General features: G+C 42.8%; 1 protein-coding gene across 1 annotated transcript in view; it reads left to right on the forward strand.

Moving 5' to 3' along the window:
* col6a3 (collagen, type VI, alpha 3) overlaps positions 1 to 12,297 on the forward strand; it is a 96,485-nt gene that overhangs the window by 17,196 nt on the left and 66,992 nt on the right. The window contains exons 16-29 of the mRNA XM_060930509.1: positions 350 to 949; positions 1,130 to 1,729; positions 1,937 to 2,533; positions 2,974 to 3,573; positions 3,754 to 4,353; positions 4,561 to 5,157; positions 5,598 to 6,197; positions 6,376 to 6,975; positions 7,183 to 7,779; positions 8,220 to 8,819; positions 8,998 to 9,597; positions 9,805 to 10,401; positions 10,863 to 11,462; positions 11,641 to 12,240. Of these exons, the coding sequence (XP_060786492.1) occupies positions 350 to 949; positions 1,130 to 1,729; positions 1,937 to 2,533; positions 2,974 to 3,573; positions 3,754 to 4,353; positions 4,561 to 5,157; positions 5,598 to 6,197; positions 6,376 to 6,975; positions 7,183 to 7,779; positions 8,220 to 8,819; positions 8,998 to 9,597; positions 9,805 to 10,401; positions 10,863 to 11,462; positions 11,641 to 12,240 (8,388 nt within the window). The remainder of the gene's footprint in view (positions 1 to 349; positions 950 to 1,129; positions 1,730 to 1,936; positions 2,534 to 2,973; positions 3,574 to 3,753; positions 4,354 to 4,560; positions 5,158 to 5,597; positions 6,198 to 6,375; positions 6,976 to 7,182; positions 7,780 to 8,219; positions 8,820 to 8,997; positions 9,598 to 9,804; positions 10,402 to 10,862; positions 11,463 to 11,640; positions 12,241 to 12,297) is intronic.

A 12,297-nucleotide genomic window follows, 5' to 3' on the forward strand; every position in this document is an offset into this window, starting at 1 on the left:
GCATGAGGTGATTTTACAGATAATTTTCCATGCTTTTATTCTATTTCAGTCTGTTCTGAGATTCTAGCAGTTATGTTTTACAATGGTTTTAGTATACGTGGCATAGATCTCACAGGCCATCTCTAAGATGCTAGCCAATAAGCAATTGTGCAGATTCCCTTGCATGGTCTCCAAGGTTACTACTGCCAAATTTGGTGCAAAACTAAAAAAACAAACAAACACCAACAAAAAAAGACGAGTCAGCTTGACCAACAATTGCACAATACAGACTGTGACTGGGAGGGAGGTAACTTTGAAAATAGTCCCACTAAGGTTGATATGACTTTTTTTTACATTTCACTCTCTGTAGTTGACCAAAGATTTGACCAGAAAGATCTCGTATTTCTTCTGGATGGTTCAGATGGCACTCGGAATTATTTCACAGCAATGCGTAATTTCATTCAAAGCATTGTGGAGAAATTAAATGTGTCAGAGGGGAGAGACCGTGTCTCTGTAGTGCAATTCAGCAGAGATCCAGAGGTGCATTTCTATCTCAACACGTTCCCAACAAAGGAGAGTATTCTCAACACTATTAGAGGTCTGAGGCACAAAGGAGGGAGTCCGCTCAACACAGGAATGGCTCTCCAGTATGTAAGGGACACAGTGTTCAGCCCCTCTTCTGGAAGCAGACGTTTAGAGGGTGTTCCTCAGGTATTGATTTTGTTGAGTGGAGGAAGGTCATTTGATAACGTTGACGTGCCAGCCTCTTCCCTGAAAGAGCTTGGAGTCTTGATTTTTCCTGTGGGATCAGTAGACTCTGATAGACATGAATTGCAGAAGATCTCAAATGACCCTAGGTCCACACTCTCGGTGACAGACTTTACTTACCTCCCCAATGTGCAAGAGCAGCTTCTGACCATCATTAACACTGCACTTATAAGATCCACAAGTATCTCTCCGACAACAATAGGTAAGTCGATCATTTTGGGGACTTTTTTGCCAAAGTTATTCTAAATTTTACTCGACCTGTAGAGCAGTCCGTGAACCCTATCCAGCATGAGCCAGGCTGCTGCTTAGCACAACAAGTCTTCTGTGACCCTTGTTTACAATATTGTGTTGTTGTTTTTTTTTTATCCTTAATTATCCCTAGTTGAGTCTCGTCTACCAAGGAGAGATGTTGTTTTCCTGCTGGATGGGTCAGAGGGCAATAGAAATGGGTTCCCCGCAATGATAGACTTTGTTCAACGAGTGGTGGAGAGGTTGAACATAGGCGAGAACAAAGATCGTGTTTCTGTAGTCCAGTTCAGCAGAGATACAGATATTCATTTCTATCTTAATGCATATACAACAAAGGAGGACATTCTTGGCGCAGTCAGAGTTTTGAGGCAAAAAGGAGGAAAGCCCCTGAACATGGGGGCAGCTCTACAGTACGTCAGAGAAAACGTATTTATTGCCTCCTCGGGCAGTAGACGACTGGAGGGTGTACCACAGATGCTGATCCTGTTGAGTGCCGGAAGGTCATTTGACAATGTCGATATCCCAGCTTCAGCACTGAAGGACCTGGGAATCTTGATTTTTGGAATAGGATCAAGCGACTCTGAACGCAATGAACTTGAGAGGATTTCATTTGACCCCAGTTTTGCGCTAATTGTGTCAGATTTCGCTGAGCTCCCAAATGTCCAAGACCAACTTTTGACTTCCATAGAGGCTGTGGCAGCTCCCATTACTCCGTCCTCCCCACCATCACTTGGTATGACTGTCCTAAAGCAATAGATTACTTTGACGAGCATGACTTTACTTTTCTTTAACTTGTGTCCTCTTCATAAACAGATAGCACATTTGAAAAACTAATTTAATTGGCAAATTACTCAGTGAAAATGTCTCAATAGTACTGCTTCTTCCAACCGATGCACTTTACCAAAATATCTTGCTGTGATTGGATGTGTTTCTTTCGTAGTTGATTATGAGGGTCCCAGAAAGGATGTTGTCTTCCTGCTGGATGGTTCAGATGGGACTAGGAATGGATTCCCTGCCATGCTTGATTTTGTACAAAGACTAGTGGAAAAGTTTAACTTTGAGGACAGCATGGACCATGTTTCGGTGGTGCAGTACAGTACAAACGCCGAGGTGCATTTCTATCTGAGTACCTTTTCGACAAAAGATGAAATCCTCAATGCCATCAGCACTGTAAAGCACAAAGGCGGGAGACGTGTCAACACAGGGTCAGCTCTCCAATATGTGAGAGAAAATGTCTTCACTGCTTCTGCTGGCAGTAGACATCAGGAGGGCGTGCCTAATATCCTCATTCTGCTCAGGGGATCAAGGTCAACAGATAATGTTGATCTCCCGGCCTCTGCCCTGAAAGAGAGTGGAGTCTTAATTTTTGGTGTTGGCACCAGGAATTTGAGCAGTGAAATTCAGAGAATCGCAAATGGCCCTTCCTATGCTCAGACGGTTTCTGAGCTCTCTGACCTAGCCAGTGTCCAGCAGCAATTTTACAACTCTCTCAGCACTGCACTTCTAGACGTAATGCCAGTGATACCTACTGTGATAGGTAAGGTATATTTTAACAGCAATGATCAAATTTACTGCACAAATAGTTTTTTGGAATTCCAGCATACCCTTTGTTTAAATATGTTTATCATGCATGAGGTGATTTTACAGATAATTTTCCATGCTTTTATTCTATTTCAGTCTGTTCTGAGATTCTAGCAGTTATGTTTTACAATGGTTTTAGTATACGTGGCATAGATCTCACAGGCCATCTCTAAGATGCTAGCCAATAAGCAATTGTGCAGATTCCCTTGCATGGTCTCCAAGGTTACTACTGCCAAATTTGGTGCAAAACTAAAAAAACAAACAAACACCAACAAAAAAAGACGAGTCAACTTGACCAACAATTGCACAATACAGACTGTGACTGGGAGGGAGGTAACTTTGAAAATAGTCCCACTAAGGTTGATATGACTTTTTTTTACATTTCACTCTCTGTAGTTGACCAAAGATTTGACCAGAAAGATGTTGTATTTCTTCTGGATGGTTCAGATGGCACTCGGAATTATTTCACAGCAATGCGTAATTTCATTCAAAGCATTGTGGAGAAATTAAATGTGTCAGAGGGGAGAGACCGTGTCTCTGTAGTGCAATTCAGCAGAGATCCAGAGGTGCATTTCTATCTCAACACGTTCCCAACAAAGGAGAGTATTCTCAACACTATTAGAGGTCTGAGGCACAAAGGAGGGAGTCCGCTCAACACAGGAATGGCTCTCCAGTATGTAAGGGACACAGTGTTCAGCCCCTCTTCTGGAAGCAGACGTTTAGAGGGTGTTCCTCAGGTATTGATTTTGTTGAGTGGAGGAAGGTCATTTGATAACGTTGACGTGCCAGCCTCTTCCCTGAAAGAGCTTGGAGTCTTGATTTTTCCTGTGGGATCAGTAGACTCTGATAGACATGAATTGCAGAAGATCTCAAATGACCCTAGGTCCACACTCTCGGTGACAGACTTTACTTACCTCCCCAATGTGCAAGAGCAGCTTCTGACCATCATTAACACTGCACTTATAAGATCCACAAGTATCTCTCCGACAACAATAGGTAAGTCGATCATTTTGGGGACTTTTTTGCCAAAGTTATTCTAAATTTTACTCGACCTGTAGAGCAGTCCGTGAACCCTATCCAGCATGAGCCAGGCTGCTGCTTAGCACAACAAGTCTTCTGTGACCCTTGTTTACAATATTGTGTTGTTGTTTTTTTTTTATCCTTAATTATCCCTAGTTGAGTCTCGTCTACCAAGGAGAGATGTTGTTTTCCTGCTGGATGGGTCAGAGGGCAATAGAAATGGGTTCCCCGCAATGATAGACTTTGTTCAACGAGTGGTGGAGAGGTTGAACATAGGCGAGAACAAAGATCGTGTTTCTGTAGTCCAGTTCAGCAGAGATACAGATATTCATTTCTATCTTAATGCATATACAACAAAGGAGGACATTCTTGGCGCAGTCAGAGTTTTGAGGCAAAAAGGAGGAAAGCCCCTGAACATGGGGGCAGCTCTACAGTACGTCAGAGAAAACGTATTTATTGCCTCCTCGGGCAGTAGACGACTGGAGGGTGTACCACAGATGCTGATCCTGTTGAGTGCCGGAAGGTCATTTGACAATGTCGATATCCCAGCTTCAGCACTGAAGGACCTGGGAATCTTGATTTTTGGAATAGGATCAAGCGACTCTGAACGCAATGAACTTGAGAGGATTTCATTTGACCCCAGTTTTGCGCTAATTGTGTCAGATTTCGCTGAGCTCCCAAATGTCCAAGACCAACTTTTGACTTCCATAGAGGCTGTGGCAGCTCCCATTACTCCGTCCTCCCCACCATCACTTGGTATGACTGTCCTAAAGCAATAGATTACTTTGACGAGCATGACTTTACTTTTCTTTAACTTGTGTCCTCTTCATAAACAGATAGCACATTTGAAAAACTAATTTAATTGGCAAATTACTCAGTGAAAATGTCTCAATAGTACTGCTTCTTCCAACCGATGCACTTTACCAAAATATCTTGCTGTTATTGGATGTGTTTCTTTCGTAGTTGATTATGAGGGTCCCAGAAAGGATGTTGTCTTCCTGCTGGATGGTTCAGATGGGACTAGGAATGGATTCCCTGCCATGCTTGATTTTGTACAAAGACTAGTGGAAAAGTTTAACTTTGAGGACAGCATGGACCATGTTTCGGTGGTGCAGTACAGTACAAACGCCGAGGTGCATTTCTATCTGAGTACCTTTTCGACAAAAGATGAAATCCTCAATGCCATCAGCACTGTAAAGCACAAAGGCGGGAGACGTGTCAACACAGGGTCAGCTCTCCAATATGTGAGAGAAAATGTCTTCACTGCTTCTGCTGGCAGTAGACATCAGGAGGGCGTGCCTAATATCCTCATTCTGCTCAGGGGATCAAGGTCAACAGATAATGTTGATCTCCCGGCCTCTGCCCTGAAAGAGAGTGGAGTCTTAATTTTTGGTGTTGGCACCAGGAATTTGAGCAGTGAAATTCAGAGAATCGCAAATGGCCCTTCCTATGCTCAGACGGTTTCTGAGCTCTCTGACCTAGCCAGTGTCCAGCAGCAATTTTACAACTCTCTCAGCACTGCACTTCTAGACGTAATGCCAGTGATACCTACTGTGATAGGTAAGGTATATTTTAACAGCAATGATCAAATTTACTGCACAAATAGTTTTTTGGAATTCCAGCATACCCTTTGTTTAAATATGTTTATCATGCATGAGGTGATTTTACAGATAATTTTCCATGCTTTTATTCTATTTCAGTCTGTTCTGAGATTCTAGCAGTTATGTTTTACAATGGTTTTAGTATACGTGGCATAGATCTCACAGGCCATCTCTAAGATGCTAGCCAATAAGCAATTGTGCAGATTCCCTTGCATGGTCTCCAAGGTTACTACTGCCAAATTTGGTGCAAAACTAAAAAAACAAACAAACACCAACAAAAAAAGACGAGTCAGCTTGACCAACAATTGCACAATACAGACTGTGACTGGGAGGGAGGTAACTTTGAAAATAGTCCCACTAAGGTTGATATGACTTTTTTTTACATTTCACTCTCTGTAGTTGACCAAAGATTTGACCAGAAAGATCTCGTATTTCTTCTGGATGGTTCAGATGGCACTCGGAATTATTTCACAGCAATGCGTAATTTCATTCAAAGCATTGTGGAGAAATTAAATGTGTCAGAGGGGAGAGACCGTGTCTCTGTAGTGCAATTCAGCAGAGATCCAGAGGTGCATTTCTATCTCAACACGTTCCCAACAAAGGAGAGTATTCTCAACACTATTAGAGGTCTGAGGCACAAAGGAGGGAGTCCGCTCAACACAGGAATGGCTCTCCAGTATGTAAGGGACACAGTGTTCAGCCCCTCTTCTGGAAGCAGACGTTTAGAGGGTGTTCCTCAGGTATTGATTTTGTTGAGTGGAGGAAGGTCATTTGATAACGTTGACGTGCCAGCCTCTTCCCTGAAAGAGCTTGGAGTCTTGATTTTTCCTGTGGGATCAGTAGACTCTGATAGACATGAATTGCAGAAGATCTCAAATGACCCTAGGTCCACACTCTCGGTGACAGACTTTACTTACCTCCCCAATGTGCAAGAGCAGCTTCTGACCATCATTAACACTGCACTTATAAGATCCACAAGTATCTCTCCGACAACAATAGGTAAGTCGATCATTTTGGGGACTTTTTTGCCAAAGTTATTCTAAATTTTACTCGACCTGTAGAGCAGTCCGTGAACCCTATCCAGCATGAGCCAGGCTGCTGCTTAGCACAGCAAGTCTTCTGTGACCCTTGTTTACAATATTGTGGTGTTGTTTTTTTTATCCTTAATTATCCCTAGTTGAGTCTCATCTACCAAGGAGAGATGTTGTTTTCCTGCTGGATGGGTCAGAGGGCAATAGAAATGGGTTCCCCGCAATGATAGACTTTGTTCAACGAGTGGTGGAGAGGTTGAACATAGGCGAGAACAAAGATCGTGTTTCTGTAGTCCAGTTCAGCAGAGATACAGATATTCATTTCTATCTTAATGCATATACAACAAAGGAGGACGTTCTTGGCGCTGTCAGAGTTTTGAGGCAAAAAGGAGGAAAGCCCCTGAACATGGGGGCAGCTCTACAGTACGTCAGAGAAAACGTATTTATTGCCTCCTCAGGCAGTAGACGACTGGAGGGTGTACCACAGATGCTGATCCTGTTGAGTGCCGGAAGGTCATTTGACAATGTCGATATCCCAGCTTCAGCACTGAAGGACCTGGGAATCTTGATTTTTGGAATAGGATCAAGCGACTCTGAACGTAATGAACTTGAGAGGATTTCATTTGACCCCAGTTTTGCGCTAATTGTGTCAGATGTCGCTGAGCTCCCAAATGTCCAAGACCAACTTTTGACTTCCATAGAGGCTGTGGCAGCTCCCATTACTCCGTCCTCCCCACCATCACTTGGTATGACTGTCCTAAAGCAATAGATTACCTTGACGAGCATGACTTTACTTTTCTTTAACTTGTGTCCTCTTCCTAAACAGATACCACATTTGAAAAACTAATTTAATTGGCAAATTACTCAGTGAAAATGTCTCAATAGTACTGCTTCTTCCAACCGATGCACTTTACCAAAATATCTTGCTGTTATTGGATGTGTTTCTTTCATAGTTGATTATGAGTCTCCCAGAAAGGATGTTGTCTTCCTGCTGGATGGTTCAGATGGGACTAGGAATGGATTCCCTGCCATGCTTGATTTTGTACAAAGACTAGTGGAAAAGTTTAACTTTGAGGACAGCATGGACCATGTTTCGGTGGTGCAGTACAGTACAAACGCCGAGGTGCATTTCTATCTGAGTACCTTTTCGACAAAAGATGAAATCCTCAATGCCATCAGCACTGTAAAGCACAAAGGCGGGAGACGTGTCAACACAGGGTCAGCTCTCCAATATGTGAGAGAAAATGTCTTCACTGCTTCTGCTGGCAGTAGACATCAGGAGGGCGTGCCTAATATCCTCATTCTGCTCAGGGGATCAAGGTCAACAGATAATGTTGATCTCCCGGCCTCTGCCCTGAAAGAGAGTGGAGTCTTAATTTTTGGTGTTGGCACCAGGAATTTGAGCAGTGAAATTCAGAGAATCGCAAATGGCCCTTCCTATGCTCAGACGGTTTCTGAGCTCTCTGACCTAGCCAGTGTCCAGCAGCAATTTTACAACTCTCTCAGCACTGCACTTCTAGACATAATGCCAGTGATACCTACTGTGATAGGTAAGGTATATTTTAACAGCAATGATCAAATTTACTGCACAAATAGTTTTTTGGAATTCCAGCATACCCTTTGTTTAAATATGTTTATCATGCATGAGGTGATTTTACAGATAATTTTCCATGCTTTTATTCTATTTCAGTCTGTTCTGAGATTCTAGCAGTTATGTTTTACAATGGTTTTAGTATACGTGGCATAGATCTCACAGGCCATTTCTAAGATGCTAGCCAATAAGCAATTGTGCAGATTCCCTTGCATGGTCTCCAAGGTTACTACTGCCAAATTTCGTGCAAAACTAAAAAAACAAACAAACACCAACAAAAAAAGACGAGTCAGCTTGACCAACAATTGTACAATACAGACTGTGACTGGGAGGGAGGTAACTTTGAAAATAGTCCCACTAAGGTTGATATGACTTTTTTTTACATTTCACTCTCTGTAGTTGACCAAAGATTTGACCAGAAAGATGTCGTATTTCTTCTGGATGGTTCAGATGGCACTCGGAATTATTTCACAGCAATGCGTAATTTCATTCAAAGCATTGTGGAGAAATTAAATGTGTCAGAGGGGAGAGACCGTGTCTCTGTAGTGCAATTCAGCAGAGATCCAGAGGTGCATTTCTATCTCAACACGTTCCCAACAAAGGAGAGTATTCTCAACACTATTAGAGGTCTGAGGCACAAAGGAGGGAGTCCGCTCAACACAGGAATGGCTCTCCAGTATGTAAGGGACAGAGTATTCAGCCCCTCTTCTGGGAGCAGACGTTTAGAGGGTGTTCCTCAGGTATTGATTTTGTTGAGTGGAGGAAGGTCATTTGATAACGTTGACGTGCCAGCCTCTTCCCTTAAAGAGCTTGGAGTCTTGATTTTTCCTGTGGGATCAGTAGACTCTGATAGACATGAATTGCAGAAGATCTCAAATGACCCCAGGTCCACACTCTCGGTGACAGACTTTACTTACCTCCCCAATGTGCAAGAGCAGCTTCTGACCATCATTAACACTGCACTTATAAGATCCACAAGTATCTCTCCGACAACAATAGGTAAGTCGATCATTTTGGGGACTTTTTTGCCAAAGTTATTCTAAATTTTACTCGACCTGTAGAGCAGTCTGTGAACCCTATCCAACATGAGCCAGGCTGCTGCTTAGCACAACAAGTCTTCTGTGACCCTTGTTTACAATATTGTGTTGTTGTTTTTTTTATCCTTAATTATCCCTAGTTGAGTCTCGTCTACCAAGGAGAGATGTTGTTTTCCTGCTGGATGGGTCAGATGGCAATAGAAATGGGTTCCCCGCAATGATAGACTTTGTTCAACGAGTGGTGGAGAGGTTGAACATAGGCGAGAACAAAGACCGTGTTTCTGTAGTCCAGTTCAGCAGAGATACAGATATTCATTTCTATCTTAATTTATTTACAACAAAGGAGGACGTTCTTGGCACAGTCAGAGTTTTGAGGCAAAAAGGAGGAAGGCCCCTGAACATGGGGGCAGCTCTGCAGTACGTCAAAGAAAACGTATTTATTGCCTCCTCGGGCAGTAGACGACTGGAGGGTGTACCACAGATGCTGATCCTGTTGAGTGCCGGAAGGTCATTTGACAATGTCGATATCCCAGCTTCAGCACTGAAGGACCTGGGAATCTTGATTTTTGGAATAGGATCAAGCGACTCTGAACGCAATGAACTTGAGAGGATTTCATTTGACCCCAGTTTTGCGCTAACTGTGTCAGATTTCACTGAGCTCCCAAATGTCCAAGACCAACTTTTGACTTCCATAGAGGCTGTGGCAGCTCCCATTACTCCATCCTCCCCACCATCACTTGGTATGACTGTCCTAAAGCAATAGATTACTTTGACGAGCATGACTTTACTTTTCTTTAACTTGTGTCCTCTTCCTAAACAGATACCACATTTGAAAAACTAATTTAATTGGCAAATTACTCAGTGAAAATGTCTCAATAGTACTGCTTCTTCCAACCGATGTACTTTACCAAAATATCTTGCTGTTATTGGATGTGTTTCTTTCTTAGTTGATTATGAGGGTCCCAGAAAGGATGTTGTCTTCCTGCTGGATGGTTCAGATGGGACTAGGAATGGATTCCCTGCCATGCTTGATTTTGTACAAAGACTAGTGGAAAAGTTTAACTTTGAGGACAGCATGGACCATGTTTCGGTGGTGCAGTACAGTACAAACGCCGAGGTGCATTTCTATCTGAATACCTTTTCGACAAAAGATGAAATCCTTAATGCCATCAGCACTGTAAAGCACAAAGGTGGGAGACGTGTCAACACAGGGTCAGCTCTCCAATATGTGAGAGAAAATGTCTTCACTGCTTCTGCTGGCAGTAGACATCAGGAGGGTGTGCCTAATATCCTCATTCTGCTCAGGGGATCAAGGTCAACAGATAATGTTGATCTCCCGGCCTCTGCCCTGAAAGAGAGTGGAGTCTTAATTTTTGGTGTTGGCACCAGGAATTTGAGCAGTGAAATTCAGAGAATCGCAAATGGCCCTTCCTATGCTCAGACGGTTTCTGAGCTCTCTGACCTAGCCAGTGTCCAGCAGCAATTTTACAACTCTCTCAGCACTGCACTTCTAGACGTAATGCCAGTGATACCTACTGTGATAGGTAAGGTATATTTTAACAGCAATGATCAAATTTACTGCACAAATAATTTTTTGGAATTCCAGCATACCCTTTGTTTAAATATGTTTATCATGCATGAGGTGATTTTACAGATAATTTTCCATGCTTTTATTCTATTTCAGTCTGTTCTGAGATTCTAGCAGTTATGTTTTACAATGGTTTTAGTATACGTGGCCTAGATCTCAGAGGCCATCTCTAAGATGCTAGCCAATAAGCAATTGTGCAGATTCCCTTGCATGGTCTCCAAGGTTACTACTGCCAAATTTCGTGCAAAACTAAAAAAACAAACAAACAAACAAACAAACAAACACCAACAAAAAAAAAAAGACGAGTCAACTTGACCAACAATTGTACAATACAGACTGTGACTGGGAGGGAGGTAACTTTGAAAATAGTCCCACTAAGGTTGATATGACTTTTTTTTTACATTTCTCTCTCTGTAGTTGACCAAAGATTTGACCAGAAAGATGTCGTATTTCTTTTGGATGGTTCAGATGGCACTCGGAATTATTTCACGGCAATGCGTAATTTCATTCAAAGCATTGTGGAGAAATTAATTGTGTCAGAGGGGAGAGACCGTGTCTCTGTAGTGCAATTCAGCAGAGATCCAGAGGTGCATTTCTATCTCAACACGTTCCCAACAAAGGAGAGTATTCTCAACACTATTAGAGGTCTGAGGCACAAAGGAGGGAGTCCGCTCAACACAGGAATGGCTCTCCAGTATGTAAGGGACACAGTGTTCAGCCCCTCTTCTGGAAGCAGACGTTTAGAGGGTGTTCCTCAGGTATTGATTTTGTTGAGTGGAGGAAGGTCATTTGATAACGTTGACGTGCCAGCCTCTTCCCTGAAAGAGCTTGGAGTCTTGATTTTTCCTGTGGGATCAGTAGACTCTGATAGACATGAATTGCAGAAGATCTCAAATGACCCTAGGTCCACACTCTCGGTGACAGACTTTACTTACCTCCCCAATGTGCAAGAGCAGCTGCTGACCATCATTAACACTGCACTTATAAGATCCACAAGTATCTCTCCGACAACAATAGGTAAGTCGATCATTTTTGGGATTTTTTTGCCAAAGTTATTCTAAATTTTACTCGACCTGTAGAGCAGTCCGTGAACCCTATCCAACATGAGCCAGGCTGCTGCTTAGCACAATAAGTCTTCTGTGACCCTTGTTTACAATATTGTGTTGTTGTTTTTTTTATCCTTAATTATCCCTAGTTGAGTCTCGTCTACCAAGGAGAGATGTTGTTTTCCTGCTGGATGGGTCAGAGGGCAATAGAAATGGGTTCCCCGCAATGATAGACTTTGTTCAACGAGTGGTGGAGAGGTTGAACATAGGCGAGAACAAAGACCGTGTTTCTGTAGTCCAGTTCAGCAGAGATACAGATATTCATTTCTATCTTAATGCATTTACAACAAAGGAGGACGTTCTTGGCACAGTCAGAGTTTTGAGGCAAAAAGGAGGAAGGCCCCTGAACATGGGGGCAGCTCTGCAGTACGTCAAAGAAAACGTATTTATTGCCTCCTCGGGCAGTAGACGACTGGAGGGTGTACCACAGATGCTGATCCTGTTGAGTGCCGGAAGGTCATTTGACAATGTCGATATCCCAGCTTCAGCACTGAAGGACCTGGGAATCTTGATTTTTGGAATAGGATCAAGCGACTCTGAACGCAATGAACTTGAGAGGATTTCATTTGACCCCAGTTTTGCGCTAACTGTGTCAGATTTCACTGAGCTCCCAAATGTCCAAGACCAACTTTTGACTTCCATAGAGGCTGTGGCAGCTCCCATTACTCCGTCCTCCCCACCATCACTTGGTATGACTGTCCTAAAGCAATAGATTACTTTGACGAGCATGACTTTACTTTTCTTTA

This window comes from Neoarius graeffei, chromosome 9 (assembly GCF_027579695.1).
Source record: "Neoarius graeffei isolate fNeoGra1 chromosome 9, fNeoGra1.pri, whole genome shotgun sequence".
NCBI lineage: Eukaryota > Metazoa > Chordata > Actinopteri > Siluriformes > Ariidae > Neoarius > Neoarius graeffei.